We start from the raw sequence: 21,812 nt of genomic DNA, 5'->3' as shown, positions 1-21,812 counted from the left end.
GTTCTATCCGAGGTAAACCAGGTAGACCCCAGAAGGGAACAAATAAATGGGTTCTAAGTATTATCAAGGAGGGGTACAGGCTCGAGTTGGTCTCTCACCCAAGGCCTCGTTTTCTTTGCACAAGAGTTTCCAGAGAGTTTGTGAAGAGAACATATCTTCTCAAGGGAATTCAAGAGTTTGTGCAGTCCCGTGTGCTGATTCCAGTTCCTCGAGGCGAGGAAGGAAAGGACTTTACTCTTCAGTTTTTTTAGTCCCCAAACGGTCAGGCAAGTTTCGTATGGTTATCAATCTGGTTTATCTAAATACCTTCATGAAGAAAATTCATTTCAGGATGGAGGGAGTGAGAACAGCAATTTCGATCTTACAGGAGGGAGATTTCATGGCGACTATCGATCTCCAGGACGCTTACCTTCATATTCCGATTTGGGAGGGACATCAACAGTTCCTCAGAATTGCTGTCAGAGATCGGCACAAGACAAGTCATTACCAATTTGCAGCTCTGCCATTCGGGCTGTCATCATCCCCTCGCATCTTCACCAAGGTTTTGGTGGTAGTGGTGGCTTTTCTGAGAACCCAGAATGTTCCAATTGTTCCTTATCTGGACGACTGGCTACTGAAAGCGTCCTCCCACAGTCTGTTACTCAGCCATCTTCAGAGAACAATTTCCTGTCTAGAGACTTTAGGTTGGAAGATCAACTATCAGAAGTCGGATCTCATTCCATCACAGAGAAAGCAATTTCTGGGGGTCCTGCTGGACTCAGAACAAAGCCGTACTTACCTTCCTCAGCTGAGGAAGATGAACCTGTGCAGTTCCTTGACGAGTCTCTCTCAGCAGAGAGTAGTCTCGATCAGGCAGGCCATGTCAGCTCTGGGAGCAATGACAGCTACAATAGAGGCGGTTCCTTGGGCCAGACTGCACATGAGATTTCTACAGAGAGCAATTCTGAGAATTTGGGATGGCACAGAGAGTTCTCTGGACAATCCCATGACGCTTCCTCCTCATGTGAGACACTCGTTAACTTGGTGGAAGGACCCGAACTTGTCCAAAGGAGTTCCTTGGATCGTGAAATGGTGGAGCATTTTAACAACCGATGCCAGCAAAAAAGGATGGGGTGCAACTCTAGAACAAAATGTCTGGCAGGGCATATGGTCTCCTCAGGAAGCGTCTCTCTCCTCCAACCACCGGGAGCTCCTGGCTGTTTGGAGGGCTCTCAAAGCAACGGCACATTTGACCAGAGGTCATGCGATAAAGATCAGAACAGACAACACAACAGTTGTGGCTTATCTGAACAGACAGGGAGGTACGCACAGTCAGATCCTGCTGGAGCTCACAATCAAGATTCTGAGTTGGGCAGAGATACATCTGCAGTCGCTGCAGGCTATATATATAAAGGGTGTAGACAACACCAGAGCAGACAGGTAGTTCCAGGGGAATGGTCTCTCAGTCTGTCGGTCTTTCGGATGCTGAGTTGTCGGTGGGGTTGTCCGACTATAGATCTCATGGCTACAAGGGAAAATGCCAAGTTGCACAGATTCTATTCCCTGTTCCCGCAGGACAGACCAGCAGCAATAGATGCCATGCTTCAGTGTTGGAAAGGCAGTCTGGGTTACATATTTCCTCCGCTTCCGATGATAACCAGAGTCTTGAAGAAGATCAGGCTCGACGGAGCCAGGGTTGTTATGATAGCTCCGTATTGGCCCAGGAGGGCTTGGTTTTCTCTTCTGCTGGAAATGGCCGAGGAAGATCCACTTTTGTTGGGTTCCAGCAGAACTCTGCTTCACCAGGGTCCAGTGTACCATCCGGATCCCAGCAGACTAGCTCTGTCAGCATGGATTTTGAATGGCAGTCGCTAACGCAGCATGGTTTGTCATCTGAAGTCATTTCCGTAATGATTCACAGTAGGAAAGCAGGAACTAATAAAATCTATTCTAGGATTTGGAAGAGATTTTCCTTCTGGTGTGGGGATCACTCGATCGATCCACATATGGCTTCTGTCCCTCAGATTTTGCAATTTCTTCTGGATGGGTTTCACATGGGCTTGAAACCAGCTACTCTTCGAGTTCAAGTGGCGGCCTTAGGGGCAATGAAGTGCATTCCTTTAGGTGAGAACCTTCTTGTCAAGCAATTCATCAAAGCAACAAGTAGATTGAAGCCTACTGTTAGAGATATTTGTCCCCCGTGGGATTTGAATTTATTATTGTCAGCTCTTTCCGAAGATCCTTTTGAGCCAGTCTCTTCGATCGATATTAAGTTTCTTACGTTAAAGACTGTAATATTGGTAGCCCTCACTTCAGCTAGAAGAGTGGGAGAGATTCAAAGTCTTTCTATTGAGGATCCTTATCTTCAGATTTTTCCAGATAGAGTGGTGATGAGACTTCCACCCACATTTATTCCTAAGGTGGCTTCGACCTTCCATTCTTCTCAGGAGATTGTACTTCCTTCCTTTTACCCACACCCAGTGGGGGATAAGGAGCGCAAATTGCACAAGTTGGACGTCAGACGTTGTTTGGTTTTCTACTTATCTAAGTCGGCATAGGAAGTCGAATAAGCTTTTTCTTAATTTTGCAGGCCCATCTAAAGGGTTGGCCGCGTCAAAGCCTACAATTTCAAGATGGCTCAAACAAATTATTGTGTTGGCTTATGAATCTAGGAATCTGTCTCCTCCAGCCAGGATTAAACCACATTCGACTAGAGCAGTTGCTACATCTTGGGCGCAGAGAGCAGAGGCATCGGCAGAACAAATTTGTAAAGCTGCGACATGGACTTCGATGCATACGTTTTCCAAGCACTACAAGCTGGACGTATATTCTTCAAGGGAGGCTGCTTTTGGTCAGAAAGTTTTACAGGCGGCTTGTGTTCCCTCCCCTTGATCTTTTCAAAATCTCTTGTGGGTGCTGCCTGGGGACCTGAAGAAAGATAAGAATTTCTTACCTGTAAATTGTCTTTTCTTCAGGTCCCCTCAGGCAGCACCATTTGTCTAAAGCAGCCTGTGTATGTCGGTTCTTGTTAACTAACACGGGGAAGCTAAGAGGGGGAGGGGGTTTTATTCTTGTTTCCTGTACCTAGGAGGAGGGGCCCTATCTCTTGTGTGTGCTGCCTGAGGGGACCTGAAGAAAAGACAATTTACAGGTAAGAAATTCTTATCTTTCTCTATGCTTTTGCAGCAATCATGATTTTTTAACTTAATCAAAAATGCATGCAAAAATTGAATCTGCAACTGTTATGCAATTGTGATAAACATTCTTGCTTTATATATGTGAATTAAATTTACATGCAAAACTGTAAATTTCGGGAAATGTCACAGCCAATATTATTTGCAATTAGTCGTCATTTTTTTTCCATGTGATTTTGTCAATTTGCCAGCTTTTTGATAATTCTGCTCCTTTGGTACACTGTGATTTAAATAATGTACTTTCGAATATTTCACAGGCAGAATCCAGCAGAACGACTTGGATATATGAAGAATGGCATAGCCGATATTAAAAAACACAGGTGACAGAATTCTGCAGAGTCTACTTTCTAAAAATGGTGTAGCTGGAACTAAATGCATATGTTTCCTCCAAAACCCAGATTTTTTTTAAACTTACCCTAACCTTTAATGCCAAAATTTAAAACTATTGTTTTCACATGGCATAGTCTCTTATTTATTCTTCAACATAAGTATTATGTTTTTATTTTATATTATACATTTTATGATTTTTTTTAATTGTTAAATAATTTTCTAATGTGTAGGCAATGATCAATCTGCAAATGATTGATGTTACACACACACACACACACACACACATATATATATAGTCTGTTGGTTTGGACAGCACACCCATATCCAATGATGACCCAGGTGCAAGGTAAATAACTACTTATGTCGAAGAAAGACGTGTTATTGTATAGTATCTGAATGAAAACCCCAGTATTGCTGGTCTTTCTTTGACATATATATTATATGCACATGCATATAAAAGAGCAAGTTGTCTGATGCTCATAGTGCATAATATGATTACTAGTTCACCATATCGCTGAGGATGTAGGCTATGGGTTTTCTCCTGTCTCTTACGAACTGCAATATAGATAACCCATTTTTATTACCATAAGTACTAGTAAAGACTCAGGAAAGTGATTTGTAGCTGCTTACAGCAGTTGTTTATCTTACAATCACTTTTAAGTTTTCATTTCATTTCATGGTACCAGTATTAAATGTATGTTTGCAAATGCAAAATGGGAGAGCTGGAGGTGCTGGTGCTGGAGGGAAAATATGATGTGATCGGTGTGGCTGAAACATGGATGAATGAGTCCCATGACTGGGCAGTTAAACTTTGTTTCGGAGGGACATAGGCAATAGGAAAAGAGGAGGAGTATGCTGTTTGTTAGGCTAATATAAAGGAGGAGGTGCTGTTAGAAAATGAGGGGTTGGAAGTCTTATGGGTGGAGCGATTCACCGATTGTAAACGGGCGATCCTGGCCCCTCCGCCGCCTTAGGCAGCAGCAGTTGCTGCTGCCCCCCCTCCCCTGGAAATTCGCTCTTAAAGTACCAGGAGCAGCATTTTTGCTGCCCCTGGTACCTAGTGGGGCGCTGCCGCCTTAGGCGACAGCCTCAACTCGCCTCATTGGCGAAGCACCCCTGATTGTAAAGAGTCCAGCAAATTAATTGTAGGCGTATGCTATAGACCCCCTAATGTAAGTGATGAGTATAAGCTCCTGATGCAAATAGAAAAGGCTGCTAGTTTGGGGAAAGTAATGATAATGGGGGGGATTTTAATTATCCAGATATTGACTGGGGCAACAGTACTGCCAGGTCAAGTTTATATATATTATATTGTAGAGTGAATTATTTGCAGTGTAAAAAAAAAAATCATACATCATAAGAATCATGACAGAATCCCTTTAAAAAAATCCCTCCCATAAGTGTCTCTGCTTCAGAGTAAGCATCCCAGTTTGGTACATAACTGAGATTTTCCATACCCTTTACCAGCGTAGTTTCTATTCTTTTATATATAAAATGTCATTCCTAAACCAGCAAGTGTATTTTTTTTAGTTGTAATATTGGTGTGTAGGCAACCATCTCAGGTCATTTTGCCTGGTCATGTGCTTTCAGAAAGAGCCAGCACTTTAGGATGGAACTGCTTTCTGACAGGCTGTTGTTTCTCCTACTCAATGTAACTGAATGTGTCCCAGTGAGACCTGAGTTTTACTATTGAGTGTTGTTGTTAGATCTACCAGGCAGCTGTTATCATTTGTTAGGGGGCGCTGTTATCTGGTTACCTTCCCATTGTTCTGCTAATGGGCTGATGGGGGGGGGGGAAGGGAGGGGGGGTGATATCACTCCAACTTGCAGTAAAGAGTGACTGAAGTTTATCAGAGCCCAAGTCACATGACTGGGGGGCAGCTGGCATGTCTAGCCCCATGTCAGATTTCAAAATTAAATATAAAAAAATCTATTTGCTCTTTTGAGAAATGGATTTCAGTTCAGAATTTTGTTGGAGCAGCACTATTAACTGATGTGTTTAAAAAAATGTTTTTCCCATGACCATATCCCTTTAACTTTGTATAAATATTTACGGAGATAATTAACTCTCTGATGCTTTTTACCAATAGATCCTTCCAGCAGACTTTAAAGGAAAGGAGGTTCCATTTAAATATCTCAAAAATTTTTCACAGTGAATGCTGTTAAGAATTCTTTCTTGAAGAGGTTGTACTGGTAAATACATTTGATAGCTTTTAGTAAAGGGGGAATGGCTTTTTAGCAATATAGGGTTACTGAAATTAGTTTTTAGCACAAAGGTGACCTAGGGACTGGTCCAATTTCTTGGAGTCAGAAGGGAATTTTCCCCCCTCTGAGGCATGGGGTTTTTGTAATCCTCTGGATCAACCAGTGGATAGGCTGAATTCATCAAGATGAAAAGTTTGAACTCGATGGACAGCCTAAATGACTGTTACTAGATGATGAATTTCTTCTGGGAGTTTTGCAATATAGGGGACCTACAACTGCCCTAACATGTCAGTGTGCCTCATAAAAGAATAGCCTTGAACTTTGGACCTACTAAAGAGAAAAATAGTAGGTCCAGAGACAGTAAAAATTTACTGGTATGTAAAGTATGCCAGCATATAAGACAGCTAAAGGCAGTCTGCTAGTGCGTTTTTCCACATGACAGGGACACTGGAGGCTTATGGAGAAGAAATGCTGTGTGTGAGGAAATGAGAGGATGCTCTGAAGGAGTATTGATTTTGTGTAACTGATTTCTACTGACAATATTGGGTCTCCCATACCCCAGTCTTAACGTGCTATCTTTGTGAAGAACTGCTCAATAATGTCTCTGTCTTGATTCATTGTATTGTCTGGTGATGTGTCTACTTCTTGCAGCAAAGACCTACAGAATTGCTGTGATTTGGTTCTAACAGTAACGGATAGCCCCGTTACAAGCAACCAATTCTAATTTTGATGCCCCCAATATAAAACTAATATTGAAACGTGTCCTGCTCCATCACATTGCTCACTAAGTCAGTGTTAACCAGACTATACCAATTAAAAACCAGTAAACTGCTGTGAATCCGTGCCTTCTTTTCATTCCACCACCCCTTATAGGATCACCCTTGATTATTGAAACACTTTTGACAAAATGTGTTTGAAAATGCGTATAATTCTGTGTGAGTGAATGCTTAAAATTCTGTTTAAGGTGCTTATCATTCTGTATGAGGGAGCACTTATATTTGTGTGAAGGAGTGCTTATAATTCGGAATCAGGTAGTGCTTATTCTGTGTAAGGCAGCACCCCTTAATAAAAAAAATAAATGCATTTTATGTGTTTTTTCAAAGGTTTCAATTGAAGCAATTTAAAATGTATTTTTTATTTGCAGGTGGTTTAATGGCTTTAACTGGGAAGGACTGAATACTAGGAGTCTGCCTTCTCCTTTAAAACCTAAGGTACTGCAGAAAAGTTCAACCGATGTTTAAAATAATTTTAAAATGTTCTTGCTCTTAGCAGGTGGTCTTGGATTTTTCTGTGAAAATGGAACTCCTTGTGTTTGTTTACGTTAAAGGAACTGTTCAGTATAAAAATAAAAACTGGTTAAATAGGCTGTGCAAAATAAAAAATGTTTTCAATATAATTAGTTTGCCAAAAATTTAATGAATAAAGGCTGGAGTGACTGGATGTCTAACATACTAGCCAGAACACTACTTCCTGCTTTGCAGCTCTCTTGCTTTCCACTGATTGGTTACCAGGCAGTAACCAATCAGTGGTTGGACGGGGAGCCACATGGGTCTCTTTGCTTTTATTCTAACCCGCATATGCTAAGGATCAGTTGCAAACTGAACAGTTATGCCCCCCTTAGAGTCGCTGACTAACTCAGAGTTAGAGAGCTGAAAAGCAGGATGTTGTGTTCTATTCTGGCATCCGGTCACTCCAGCCATTATAGATTACATTTTTGGCTAACTATATTAGAAACAGTTATTATTTTGCACAACCTACAGTATCCATTTACCCTGATTTTATTTTTACACTGAACTGTTCCTTTAATGAATAAGTTTGTATGTTATTTTTAGGCATAGTGTTTGGCTGTGTATTTTGATTTGTAAAGTTTTTGAATATAAAGAAAAAAATCCTAAATAACCAGGTGGCCTGGAAAAAAGCAACCTAGGAAACCAGAAGTTATGATTGATAAGAACTCTGAGGTGACTTTAATATTCTCATATTTTGCAACAGGGTGTACTATATTTATTATAATACACAAGTGAGTCATGTGAAAAATGACCACTAAGCACCGTTTACAAGGATATCATTTACAGGATATTCACTGCTCTTGTGTATTATATAGTCAATAAAGTATCCCCTCTTGTAAATTATAAGTTACAAGTCATGGAATTTATATTAAAAAAAAAAAAAAAAATATATATATATATATATATATATATATATATATATATATATATATATATATATATATATATATATATATATATATATATATATATATATATATATATATATTATTGTATATACCTGTGTTTTTGACATTTGGTATGTCTTTGATTTTACACATTCTAGCTAAAAGGCCCCACAGATCACAGTCATTTTGACATCTACCCACCAGATGAAGAAATCCCTCCAGATGAGCTGTCAGGCTGGGATCAAGACTTCTGAAAGATGTTCTTATTCTGCTGATATTCATAAAGCTAAGCCTCAGATTAGGGGTCTTGGTGACTGATAAGACCTATGGTGACTAATGCAATATTGAATGGCACAAAGAGTGTAGCTGGTTTAAAAAAATGCTAATAATATACTTCTTAGTTGACAGTATGGGGTGCAGAGATGGCCTAATGCTTCACATTTTAGAAAACAACTACTAATTATGTGGCAAAAAACTTTTTCATACATTCAGTTAAATCGTTCATTTACTAAGTTCACTTTATCAATATTATTTATTAGCATCTAATCTCACAATTAAAACAGTATTTGGCAAATAATATACAGTAGTATACACATAAAATCCAATAAAGATTTATATGTCGTATAGTTGGGTTTTTTACGTGACTTGGACATGGGCCTTATTTCAAGTCAGTTCAGGAATTTGTAAATAATTAAAGACAAACATACTCTTTAGTTCAAATATTATTCATTAGCATCAGTGAAAGGATATCACTTTGAGGATAGGTATTTGTGTATGTGTCACAGCAAATGTACCACTGGAAGTTGAATATGCTTTAACTGCATTGTGTGTGAGGGTTCTTTTGATTATGATTTGCACAATCTTCAGTTATCCATGCTGTATATCATGTTTTTTTGTAATGCTTTACTAATGTACAAATTGAACTCCAGTTTGCTTTACTAATATATAAATTGTACTCCAGTTCACTTGAACACTGTTGCTTATATTTAAGAATACTAGCTAAAATAAAGACATTTTAAACATTGAGTGTGTACCCCTAACTCTTTAAGGTAATATAAGATATACAAATAGGCCTGATGGCTGATTACACATAGGTTAGACAAAATCCTTGAAACACCAGTTTATACCCCATACCAGAATTCTCAGTGTATGTACTGTGCAGAGCCAGATTAAGATCTGATGGAACCCTAAGTAGAGTAGTGATTTGGGGCCCTTCCCCCCATCCCCAGTGTGTAGGCGAATTTGAATTGTATGAATCGACGTAACATCGTAGTCAATCGAGTTTAACTCTTGTTTTTTTTAAAAAAAGCTTTTTTACCAATTGCCTCCAAATAGGTTGTAGGAGGTCCTCCATAGGCTAAAACAGCGAATTTGGACTATTCCCTAGTTGAAGTACACAAAAAAATAGCTCAAAATCCGTTTTTTTTTTAAATTAAAATTTTCACTTCGAGTTTGGTAAGATTATTTTATAGGCAACGTAATAGAATATATATACTATAAAGATTATATATATATATATCTGTTGGTTAAGTATTCATTCTGGGGGTATAGTTTTCCTTTAATTAAACTATAGGGACATCTGTAATGGTGCACAAAATGTTTGAAAGTCCATGACCATATTTGATCACTCCCCTTTAGTCACACCCCCCTGGCCATATATTTGACGTAGTTGGGCAGCTTAAACATATTGCAATATATGGACAAACAATCCCTGTTTTGTTTAAAGGGTAAGGCATTTTTTAGTAGCTGTATGCACAATATGTCTCAATGTCTTAAATATATTGTTTTTAATATATATATATATATATAATAACGAAAAAATACAGCACTCAACAGGCTCAGTTAGAGTAACTGGTTTTAATAGAAAAACAAAAGAAAGTCCAACGTTTCGATCACATCATAGTGATCTTCCTCAGGGAAAAAAACTAATATATAAACTATTACAAACAAGGAAAATTATTTGCAGCCCAAATAATTTCATCCAGAATGCAACATCCTTGCAGCAGGATGTTGACAAACTGGCAATCTGGTGGCTAAGTGGCAGAAGAGATTCAATGTTGATAAATGTAAAGTCATGCACCTGGGATGTAAAAAATATCCAAGCCACTTATACCCTTAATGGGACTGCACTAGGCAAATCCATTATGGAAAAGGACCTTGGAGTCCTTGTAGATGATAAACTTGGCTGTAGAAAGCAATGCCAGTCAGCAGCTTCAAGGGCAAACAAGGTCTTGCACAATATTAAAAGGGGTCATAGATTCGCGGGAGGAGGGGTTTTTTCTTCCATTGTACAGGGCACAGGTAAGGCCCCTTCTAGAATATGCTGTACAGTTTTGGCCTCCAACACACTAATGGGACATTATTGAATTAGAGAGGGTCCAGAGAAGGGCAACTAAGCTTATGAAAGGTATGGAAAATTTCAGCTATGAGGGTTTGTTCATACAGGAGAAGAGGCACTTAAAGGAGAATCCAACCCCTTATGAAACCCCCCCCCCAGCCTAGCTGCTACCGAACCCCCCCATCCAAGCTGCTATTATCGAAGAAGATGGCGCCCGTGAACTATGCTGGACAGAATCTGCACCAATGGGTAAGTAAGTTAGGGGCATTTACCCGGGGTAGCAGCTAGGCTGGGGGGAAGAGGGAGGGGGGTCTATGTAGGGTAGGGGTTAGGGTTTTTTTTTTTAATAAGGGGTTGAATTCTCCTTTACGGGGGATATGATAACTATATATAAATATATATGGGGATTGTATATAATGCAGGCATGTCCAAAGTCCGGTCCATGGGCCAATTGCGGGCCGTTTTCAAATTTTCACTGGCCCGCAGCATCCGTGATGAAATGAATAATAATTCACCTCATTTAAACAAGCAATCATGTAGCTCGTAGCAGTAATATTTGGGCACATGATTAGGGAAATGGCTGCAAAGTAGTATTGTACGCTGTCTATAAAATAAAGTTTGTGGTTAACTAAAAAAAGACCTTGCTTGTGACAAATGCAATAGTGTAAATATGCGCGGGTAATGCACCTTCAGTCCACTTCTCTCCTGCTGCTGGCTGCTGCCCTCGCTTGTCTGATCTGGTCCAGTGCGTGCATACCTGCACAGCACTCTGCTGCTTACACCATCAGCAGCTCCACGCAGATTGCGTGAACTAGGGCTGGGTGTTTGCTTTGGACCAACCGGTCTGCTGGCTGCTGCGTCTCGGTGTGCACAAGTTCAGGGCAGGCACCACACCCATTTATTCAGAAGCACTGCCATTCCACATCAGGTACAGAACGCATATCTGGAATGATTTTATACTAGTACTGCCTGCCTGTTATTTGAATTCTCTAGTGTGTGTCATCAGTATAGCCAGTATCTATAAAAGTCATCACTTGTCCAGGTGCCCTTGCCTATTGTGCCTATATAACTGTATATACAAATGTAGAATAGTACCAAAAAAATGTTCACAATTAATTAATAAATAATAGTGGCTTAAGTTAAGAAAAAAATAAAGAGTAAAATAAAAAAGTTAAAAAAAAAGACACATGTTCCCTGGTTCATGCATAAAGTTATTGTGCAAATGAAGTCAAGCCCTGCTAGTTGATCCATAATCCATACAATGAAGAAAAATTCTGGAAAAAAGTCATAAAATAAAATGAAGAAAAAGTCTGTCTGGAAAAACTTTTGGTAAAAACTTGATTAGATTTATTTCTGTTCTGTGTGAAGAAATGACAAGTAGTATGCCATTTGCAATATAAATATCATAAAATAGTTCATGTTAATGGTTCAAAGAATGTCAGGCTGAATGTTCGGCCATCACACATTTTCACCTCTCCAAATCTGTCCCTCGTCGCAAAAGGTTTGGACACCACTGATGTAATGCTTTATTTACCAGTAGGTCTTTCCAGCTGAGGGCACCCATTCTGATTAGAAGAAAGGAGGTTCTGGCTAAGGGATTTTATACAGTGAGAGCTGTCAAGATGTGGAATTCTTTCACTGAATCAATCATATTGACTGATACATTAAGAAGGGGTTGGATAGTTAAGTTTCATTAAAAAAAAGACCAAATCAAGTCCAACAACTACAAATGAATACCAGAGCAAATACCTACACATATCCACTGAAACTATATATCCACCCACTGAAACTATATATACCAATATCTATATTAATTGTAGATTTTAATATCACGATAGCCTTGGATATTATGCTTATCCAAGAAATCATTCAAACCCCTCTTAAAGGTGTTATCAGCCCTCATAATATCATCCAGCAGGGCATTTCACAACCACACTGTGAAGAACCACCTACACTGCCTCAAATGAAAGTTATTGTCAAGTATCAAGGCGAGTCTGAAGGTATGAGCCTCCCCCACGCTTCCCACTGAGCTGCGCCCTGAAAGTTGGTACAGGACGGTCCCAGATAAGGAATAGCAGGAGTGCTAGGTGAGCCCGCAGAATAACAGTTCGTAATAAGGACTCAGCACTTATCTGCAGTTGAAGAGACGAAGTCAGGGACAGGCCGGGTCATACACAGAGAACGATCAGGAAGCAGGTGCCAATTGAGGAAAATCCAACAGGGTAGTCAGGGAAGCCAAGGTCGAGATCAGGAATAACAAACACAGGAATCCAGGGATAATCAGAAGAATAGTCAGGAACAAGCCGTAGTCGTAATCAGAATAATCATCAGTAGTAAATACGCTTAGTGTCAGTAGAGACGATCACCTCACATTGAGCTTAGGCCTGAGTGACCTTTTAACCCCAGGACGCATGTTTGCATCAGAACACGCACCTGCGTCAGAACGCGCGCCTGCGTCTGGATGGGTGCGCGCATGTGAACGCGCGCACGCGCATTAGAACATGCGCCTGCGCTAGTAACAGGCGCTGGCTTGGGGACGTTGGCCAGATGAGACGTCGGTTCAACCCGAACCTGACCTGCTGGGACCTGACAGTTATTTTCATCTGGTCTGTAGAGATGGCCTCTGGTCTGATCATCCATTCTATGGAAAAACAGATCTGCTAGCGGTCTATAATGCCCTCTCATGTGCTTATAAAGAGTAATCATGTCCCCTCACAATCATCTTTTTCTACAGAGAAAACAACCCCAACATTGACAATCTACCCTCATAGTTTAAATCTTCCCTGAGTCATTTGACTAGATTAGATAATTGGGCAGCAAAAAATTTGGTTCGATATTGATAAATGCAAAATACTTGCAAGGTTCTGCACGATGGCAGAAATAATATAAAAGCAAGTTATACACTAAATGGCGTGTCATTCTGTGATTAGTAAAGCACATATGTTCTTTCTTGTATAAAAAAAGGGCATTAACTCACGGGATGAAAACATATTTATGCCTCTTTATAGGTCCCTGGTAAGGCCTCATCTTGAGTATGAAGCGCAGTTTTGGGCACCAGGTGAGGCCTTACCAGGGACATATAAAGAGCCAAAATTATGTTTTCATCCCTTGAGTTAGTCATTTAATGCAAGACAGCACTTTATTTGCTTTAGTGGCCATAGAATAACATGCCATTTAGTGTATAACTTTGCATTTGCTGCCCAGTTTTCTAATCTAGTCAAAGCACTCAGAGGGACTAAAGGGTTATGGAAGATAGTTCATAGAACAAGTTGATCCAGGGACTGGTCTGATTACCATTTTGGAGTCAGGAAGGAATTTTTCCCCCTCTGAGGCAAATTGGAGAGGCTTCAAATGGGGTGTTTTGCCTTCCTCTGGATCAACTGGCAGTTAGGTTATATAGACATAAAAAGTTGTACTTGATGTACGTGTGTTTTTTTTTCAGCCTAACTTACTATGTTACTATTTAATTGCAAATTGTCTCAGAATATCATTCTCTACATCATACTAAAAGTTAATTTAAAGGTGAACAACCCCTTTAATGTCTTAAATAGATAATGGACCATGTTTTTATTTGGCATTATTGCACATGTTTTGAAAGCTATTGCAAATTAGACTCTTCTTACAGGGAAGAGATTTACCTCAACTCTTTAAAAATTAGCACTTAAACTTGAATGTTACTGTAATTAGTATTTAATTGAATTTTATAATTGAACTAACTTGTCTGTTCTATGTAAAGATGAAAAACAATTGCAGGTGTCTCAGAATACCACTCTCTAAATCATACTTAAAGTTAACGGTATTTAAATAACCCCTTTAAAGTTTAATTTTTCACCTTCTTTCTAAAGCAGCTCTGGGAGTGGGTCACTGACTGTAAATCAAATGATACATTAGTTGATACATTTCTTATATTTGGCTCTGCTGAGCAGAATCCTTGAGTTTTATTAAAGGCAGCTTAATGAATTAATACAATAGTTGCTAATATTCCACAGATGCTGTAGTGAAATGCATCAATTAAAGTAGCAAATTGTATGCATATTGTTGTTTTTATTAACAATGCAGTGTTTTCCCCATAAAATCCAGAAGCCACCAATGTGAATGCATTAGTGTATGCTTTGGAATGTCACATACAAATTACAATTGATTGTGTTTCAGTAACCTACTGATGAAAGCCTGAAATTACAACTCAGGCAAGTGTTAATTCCAATGGTTCCTGGATTTTATTACACACTGTAATTTGCATTTGTGGGCAGGCTGATGCCATAGAGGTTAATGGGAAGTGTAACGTTAGCTTTAAAACAAAATTATAATCAACATTTTCTTACATAGGAATTATATTTACATTTTTTTTACAGTGACATTTTTTCCACAATAGAGATCAAGGCATTCCAGATTATTCTTGAATATGAAAAAATATATGTACAGGTTTTGAAGGTGCTTTCAGCTGACACGTACTTAATTTATTACAACTTGTTGCGCTCTGTAGGCACTGCTTTATCTCTGCGTGGCACACTTTGAGAAAAAAATTGATCTTGCATAGGGTAAAGATTATTTTGGTACCGATACTCAGTAAATTAATATTTTCTCAATTCATAAACATGGTTAGGAGCCAATTACAGTTTATTACATATACACAAATGTATATTTTTCCATTAGCGAAACTGGACAATTGGATATATGTAATCCTACAGATATAAGCACCTAGTAGCTCACGAAGGACAACACAGATTGAAAGGTTGAATATTTTAGATGTATAGATAAAAAAAACAAATAAAATAAAGATGTTCAGTTACTGAAAGTGATTTTATTAATGTCCAATATCTTAAATGAATGGTTTAATGTACTGAGAAGGAACATTACAGGAGAAGTAAATGGCTTGAATGTGTCTGCAGCGATAGGCTCTGAAACATCAAATGAAGTCATTAATACCAGCCTTGTCATCAAGCAGCTACAGCAAAACAATTGCAGTTCACTAAGTGAATGAAATGATTAACGATAAATGAAAGTACAAATAAATTAAAAGCATTTTGAGAGTTTCCATATACAAATATATTTTTCTGAAGCTCACTGTACAGGCGTATTGTTTCTAGCTAAAACATTTACAGAAACATTTGTACAAAGAGTATTAATCATGGGCCTAACAGAAAAGAAAGAGGTTGAAAGCGTGTTCATTCTGTGATTTAAACAATATTTGTTTCAGGATACATCTTGCCCCAGGCAATCAGTGACCGGACAACGATTGCTTTGTTTCTTTTTATAAAATGATGGAACATAACGAGTGTAAAAATCGTTACAGAAATACAGTCAGCGGGTAAGTAAATGACCTCAGGAGGTAAGTAAAATGAGACATTAAATAAATTGAACATTACATCTAGAATAACATATGGATTGTATTATATACAGATATTACACAACTAAAATGCTACTATATGAAATGACTACAAGAGTATTTTATTTACAAGACTGACCTCATCTCAAGGGGGTCATTACAATAAACATAATAGTTTACACTTAGATTGCAGATCATCTAACTTTCAGCCAGCACAGACAGGACACCAGCACACTATTAACAAAGATGGGCTGGAAGTCTGTTGTGTGTAAATAGACAGATATATTGCATGTACATGAGAAATGTTATGGCATTAAATCAAAGGAAAAGGTTTAGATGCCACAGGGCAACCAAATCACAGAAGCAAGGTTTGTAGATCATCCCTATGTGCTATTTTTGAAAAAAAATTCTAATGCAGATTGTGTGCATTTATATTTCAAAACTGTGACTACTTATATATGCACAAAAACAATATGTTAAGACATATGACATGAGAAATCTTTGAATACATAAATATTGGCTGTACCCTATCTAGGAATATCGAATATAATCTGAAACCGTTCATAGCTTTTCACATTTTTTTTCTAAATTAAAGCTAATGTTTTTAAAATTTAAATCACATGATTTAGAACATTTTATCCACAACTTCAATTTTTGTAAGGTATTGCCACCTTCTTTTTCATATAATTCCTAATATCATTCAGTAAGGGGCAGATTTATCAAGGGTCGAGGTGAATTCGAGGGAATTTTTAAGTAAAAAAATTCGAAGTAATTTTTTGGATACTTCGACCATCGAATAGGATACTACGACTTCGACGTAAAATAGATTGAATATTCGACCATTCGACCATTTTGTCTCTTTAAAAAAACTTCGACTTCAATACTTTGCCAAATTGAACCTGCCGAAGTGCTATGTTAGCCTATGGGGACCTTCTAGTGCAGTTTTCTGAAAAATCGTTCGGTGGATTTTACTTCTACCGCAAATGGCCAAATTCGATGTAAAAAAACTTGATAAATCTGCCCCCTAAGTGTAGCCTCATAAGATTTGCCAATATAAAAGTTCATATTTGCTTAAACTGGGAGGCCATTTACTAAAGGTTCAATTTTAGTGGTGTTACTGCTTTTTGAAACCACGATTCAACTGTACTTCTCTAAAATTAGGAATGCCATGAAAGTTTTCAAAATATCCGAATAAAAAATGAAATGAATGAAAAAAAAACCCTGAACAATCAAAACCCCGCTCCAAATATCTTTAATACCGCTAAAAATTTCAGAAAATTATTACAGAAGAAATAAAATTTTAGTAAATAGGCCCCTTGGACAAATAATGAAGTGCTATTACAGATACATATATAATGTTTGGAACATTTGGCTCAAGGTATCTTGGGTTTGTAAAATTCCTGCTTCATGTACATGCTAAAGGGTTATGATCTTGGAATGTTATAGTGTTGATTGCTTAATAAAGTTTCGGTGGCCCCAAAATTTGGTAATGTACTTGTTCTATAACCTTCATCTGTTAATGAACTCATATAAAAACTGCGCCTCATATTGTCTTAGATAAAGGTGCACAGAGATAATTATTTTATTACTGTACTCTTCATTGACACATCATTGGTTGTCTGGGGTTACTGTAGCAATTAAGTAAACCTTGATAGAAAATATACTTCATAATGCACAGCTCGCTAAGCCATAACAAAATGAGATGTTGCTCCAAACATTATTTACTTGCAAAATACCAAAATATTTGAATGCACACAGTATGTTTCAGATTTTGGTACACAATCTGTTATTTGGAATGCTTTGGGGTTTTTTTCCAGATAAGGGATCTTTCACTAATTTGCATCACTATATCTTGTCTACTAAAAATCATTGAACAATTAAATAAACCCAATTGGGTGGATTCATGCAGCTTAGTTATGATCAAGTACAAGATACTGCTTTATTATTACAGAGAAAAAGGAAATAAAAACAAAGTAATTTGCTTAAAATGGACTCTATGGGAGATTACCTTCCTGTAATTAGGAGCTAGTTGCATAACAGATTTCTGGGTAAAGGATCCCATACCTGTACTAGCCAATATTTAAATAGTTGTGATGGATTTATACAAGACAAAAGCAAATAAAAGTACAACTGCTATAAACTAAACTTCCCCACTTTAACACAGCATTACTATTTTTTTGTGGAACTGTCCATTATTTAGGGAAGCATTTTAAATGATATGTAAAAGACAGGAAAATAATAGCTTTGTTCTGAGGGATCATAGCACTTCCAATTTGTGTTAGGGTTAAATAAATGAGTATAGTAGCTTAATGTAAAATAAATGGTATACACCCATATCAATATAGTTGATAAAAACTGTTAAAATATACATTATACATCGTGAAATCTTACGGCAGACAGATGCTAATCACTTTGTGAACTGAATAACATCTGTGTTTTGAGTTTTATGACCGACAGAATTAAGACAGAATTAATTTGTTCTAGAGCACAGATATCTTTCTGACTTTTGATTGTCTCTTTGTGGTCAAGACTGGGTCTCCTTCAGCCAATAACAACATTACATATCAAACCATGGTATTAACTGTCGTTGTCCTATAATTTCATGGATATTGAACATAGCAAGTAACCTTCACCATCAAATTCCCCCTAGGTTGAGCTCCACTTTTTTTGAGCCAATCATAGTAGTGTGCATTGCCACATTGTTATAATTACTGCCCTAGAGTTTACAAATACAGGCAAAACTAACTGATTGCATCAGTGTTATAGAATATTAATGAATCAGATGAAAATTGAGCATAGGACTGGCCAGATATGGGATGACTTTGATGTAGTTGGCCATCTTAAATATATTGCAATATATGGACAAACAATCCCTGTTTTGTTTAAAGGGTAAGGCATTTTTCAGTAGCAGTATGCACAAAATGTCTCTGTCTTAAATATATTGATAATGGGTTGAGTGCAGAGGACTCTTGTATGTGTCTATATATATAAAAACTGTCCTTTACTTTAAAGTCTACTTTAATCCAAAACAAACGAGTGACTTGGATTAGTGGTTCGCTATATATAGATGTGTACAGTATGGATTATATATACTTAAATGTAAATTTACTCAAATTGTTAATCTGGAGATACATTTTATGATGCTTTTTCTCGCTGATAATCTAGAACTATATGCCTCCTGTATTTTAATTGCCACCATGTTGATGACCACACTGGCATCATCATGACAGTTGTTCCAAATTGTTACATGCGTTGGTTCCACAAAGAAACCCAACTAAGTAAAACTTAGGCCGTCTCTGCATGTTGCCGTAATATTTTGTTTAGATAGGAGAACTCAGGCAACTCTTGCTAGTGGCTGAAGGGAGCCCATATTTATGTATTATTTATATGAGTCTACGGAGTCAGATTCTCAGGCAGTTTTTTAAAGGTCATGGGGGTATTTTCATATTCATAAATATGGACTGCTCATTAAAAAAGTATGAGCAGTGCAAATCTGATGTATATTATTTCACAAAAAAATGCCTTTCCCACAATCCATATTATCAATGTCAAATCAGTTTAGAGCTAATGAAGTAGACATTTTTCTACATAGAGAATTATAAGTAGGCATGCTAATGGTCATGTAGAATAGACAGGGATATCTAAAAAAGAAATTAACTAAGTGAGACTTATATTGTTTAAAAGTGATACTATCATCACATAATTTTCCATGAAATAATCCCATGTTATTTATTGAGTTAAAATGGCTAAAACGGGAGAATGAAGCCATTCCATGTTTGGTCCTTGTGAGAAAGATAATTAGATAACAATTGCACAGGTAAAAACCGTTCAAACAAAACAGTCACAACAGAGGGTAAAATAATTGTATACTGGTGATGTTATTATCTGCCTCACTAGGTAGATTAAATTTCCCTTTTCCCTGTTTATCTCAAGAAATAGCAAAAGCCATAGATTTTTTATGATTAAAATAATAGGAAAAAAAGCATCAACACAAGCCCAATTTAGTCAAGTTGTGTGGTGGTATACTGTCCCTTTAAAAGCCCCAAGTCATACCCAGTCAGAGGCTGAGAGCTTGATAGCCCTGAATTGTTGTTGCAATGTAAAGAAATGTAGGTTCCCTTTCAATTATTTGTTAATTTTAAAGTATAGAGATACCCTTGGTGTAAAATACAATTGAAGCTCAGATTTTGCCTTGTTAACGTTGCTTGTTATTGCTTTAATAACACTTCAAAGAATACACATACTATACCCTACTTCTATCTTAATTACAGATTTATTCAAATTGATTTAACTTATTATGTTCTAGAAAAGTTAACGTTATGTCAGTGTCTCCTTTGTTTTCAGGTGAAACTTATCATAAATTGAGGCATACACCTTTTGCAAAGTCCTACCAAAGTGGTAGGAGTTTACAAATGAATTTTTGGCTTGTATAATGTTTAAACCAAAATCGCTCAGATCAGATATTATCAGTGTGTATGAGCTTACCAGATGCTAAGGCTCATACATAGAGGGGCACATTTACTTAGTTCGAGTGAAGGAATAGAATTAAACATTTTTTGGCTACTTCGACCATCGAATTGGCTACTTCGACCTTCGACTACGACTTTGAATCAAACGATTCGAACTAAAAATCTGTCTCTTTAAAAAAGAGTACTGTCTCTTTAAAAAAGAGACAGTACTGTCTCTTTAAAAAAACTTCGACCCCCTACTTTGGCAAGTAAAACCTACCGAGGGGCAATGTTAGCCTATGGGGAAGGTCCCCATAGGCTTTCTAACAATTTTCTGGTCGAAGAAAAATCGTTTGATCGATGGATTAAAATCCTTCGAATTGTTCGATTCAAAGGATTTAATCGTTCGATTGACCGAATTTCGGTAAATACTTCGACTTCGATATCCGAAGTCGAAGGATTTAACCTCAACAGTCGAATATCGATGGTTAATTAACCCTCGATATTCAACCCTAAGTAAATGTGCCCCAGAATGTTTAATCTGTGCATTGCCCAACTTTCCTAATTCCTTAAACCAAAGGGAAGCACCTACTATAATTATTAAAGAGATACTGACACTAGAATTCTATCATAAAATTGTCTTTGATTATTTATAATTCTGCCTGATGCTTTCACATTACTTTTCTGATCCCCCATGTTCCTCTATGAGAGGGCTGCCAAATTTGTGCAGCAGTTGTCCATTAGCATTAGAAACTGTATCTGACAGGTTGAGAAGGGCCAGTCAGGTTAAGGAACTTCATGTAACAATTACTTACAAAAACAGATCTATCAGCGAAAAACAATTAACATGACCTATAGGTAACTTGTGAGGGCCTATTTATCAACAGTCTCATTTTCTTAATGAGCTTTCATGGTTTATGTTTAATTTTATGTTATCTAATTTTTCCTGTTTATTGTTTATTACTTATAGCTTGAAGCCATTGAAGCAAGCAATGCTATGTATAGTTTGCATAACTGTCTATTATGTTTTACATTACATATGCTTTGATTTATGTTATGTAAAAGTCTTTTTTTCTGCTTGAAAACCCAATGAAAAGACCTGTAAAAAAAAGAACAGTCTAATTTTCGTGTCAAATTCGAGTTTTTTGGACAAATCCTTGTGAAAAAAATGAAAACCTCTAAAAGTCTGAATTGATTTAGAGTGGTCCAAAAAAAATCTTTTACCTGGCAGTTTTTTACACTTGATAAATTTTTGTAGCTTTTTAAAATATTGAGCCACAGATTTTTAGAGATTTGTGGAAAAATTGAAATCCGATTGTTAGTAAATGACCCTCCTAGTGATTTTTGTGTTTTTTACAATTAAGAAATCTAATATTTTTTTTTAAATAATGAGTGAACCATGAATTTTTAGATATTCCTGGAAAAAAACAAAATCTGAGTGTTAGTAAATGACCCCCTTAATGTACATTCATATTTTGAAGGGTAGATTTTTACTATCAGTATCACTTTAATGTCTACAGAATACGCCATTGTTAAAATATGACATTCTTTTGCAAACTTTACAAAAGGTACATCCACTTTTAAAGATGTACTAGGTAAAGCTAGTTGTTGATTGTAAATCAGTCATGATGTCGTAAGTGATTATATTGTGAATTATTTTCACAAGTTCAGTCAGATAGAGACTGTATGACTATTGATGGGCGAATCAATTCGCGAAATGAATTGAAGTCAATGGCTGTCAAAATAATTTTGATATGCAACAATTTTTGATGCGAGCGACAATTTTTATACGGGTGACTATTTTGTCCAAATGCAA

The 21,812-nt window shown here is 37.3% G+C and overlaps 1 protein-coding gene across 3 annotated transcripts in view; it reads left to right on the top strand.

Moving 5' to 3' along the window:
* The window catches only part of prkg2.L (protein kinase cGMP-dependent 2 L homeolog), a 59,036-nt gene extending 50,126 nt beyond the window's left edge, over positions 1-8,910 (top strand). For all 3 annotated transcript variants that reach the window (NM_001092130.1, XM_018245105.2, XM_018245102.2), the window contains 3 exon segments: positions 3,431-3,493; positions 6,853-6,919; positions 8,043-8,910. In NM_001092130.1, the coding sequence (NP_001085599.1) occupies positions 3,431-3,493; positions 6,853-6,919; positions 8,043-8,138 (226 nt within the window). In that variant the 3' untranslated portion in view covers positions 8,139-8,910.
* Positions 8,911-21,812: the final 12,902 nt, after the last annotated feature.

Source organism: Xenopus laevis, chromosome 1L (assembly GCF_017654675.1).
Source record: "Xenopus laevis strain J_2021 chromosome 1L, Xenopus_laevis_v10.1, whole genome shotgun sequence".
NCBI lineage: Eukaryota > Metazoa > Chordata > Amphibia > Anura > Pipidae > Xenopus > Xenopus laevis.
Note: the sequence above shows the minus strand (reverse complement) of the source record. Positions and strands in the feature narration are given on the sequence as shown.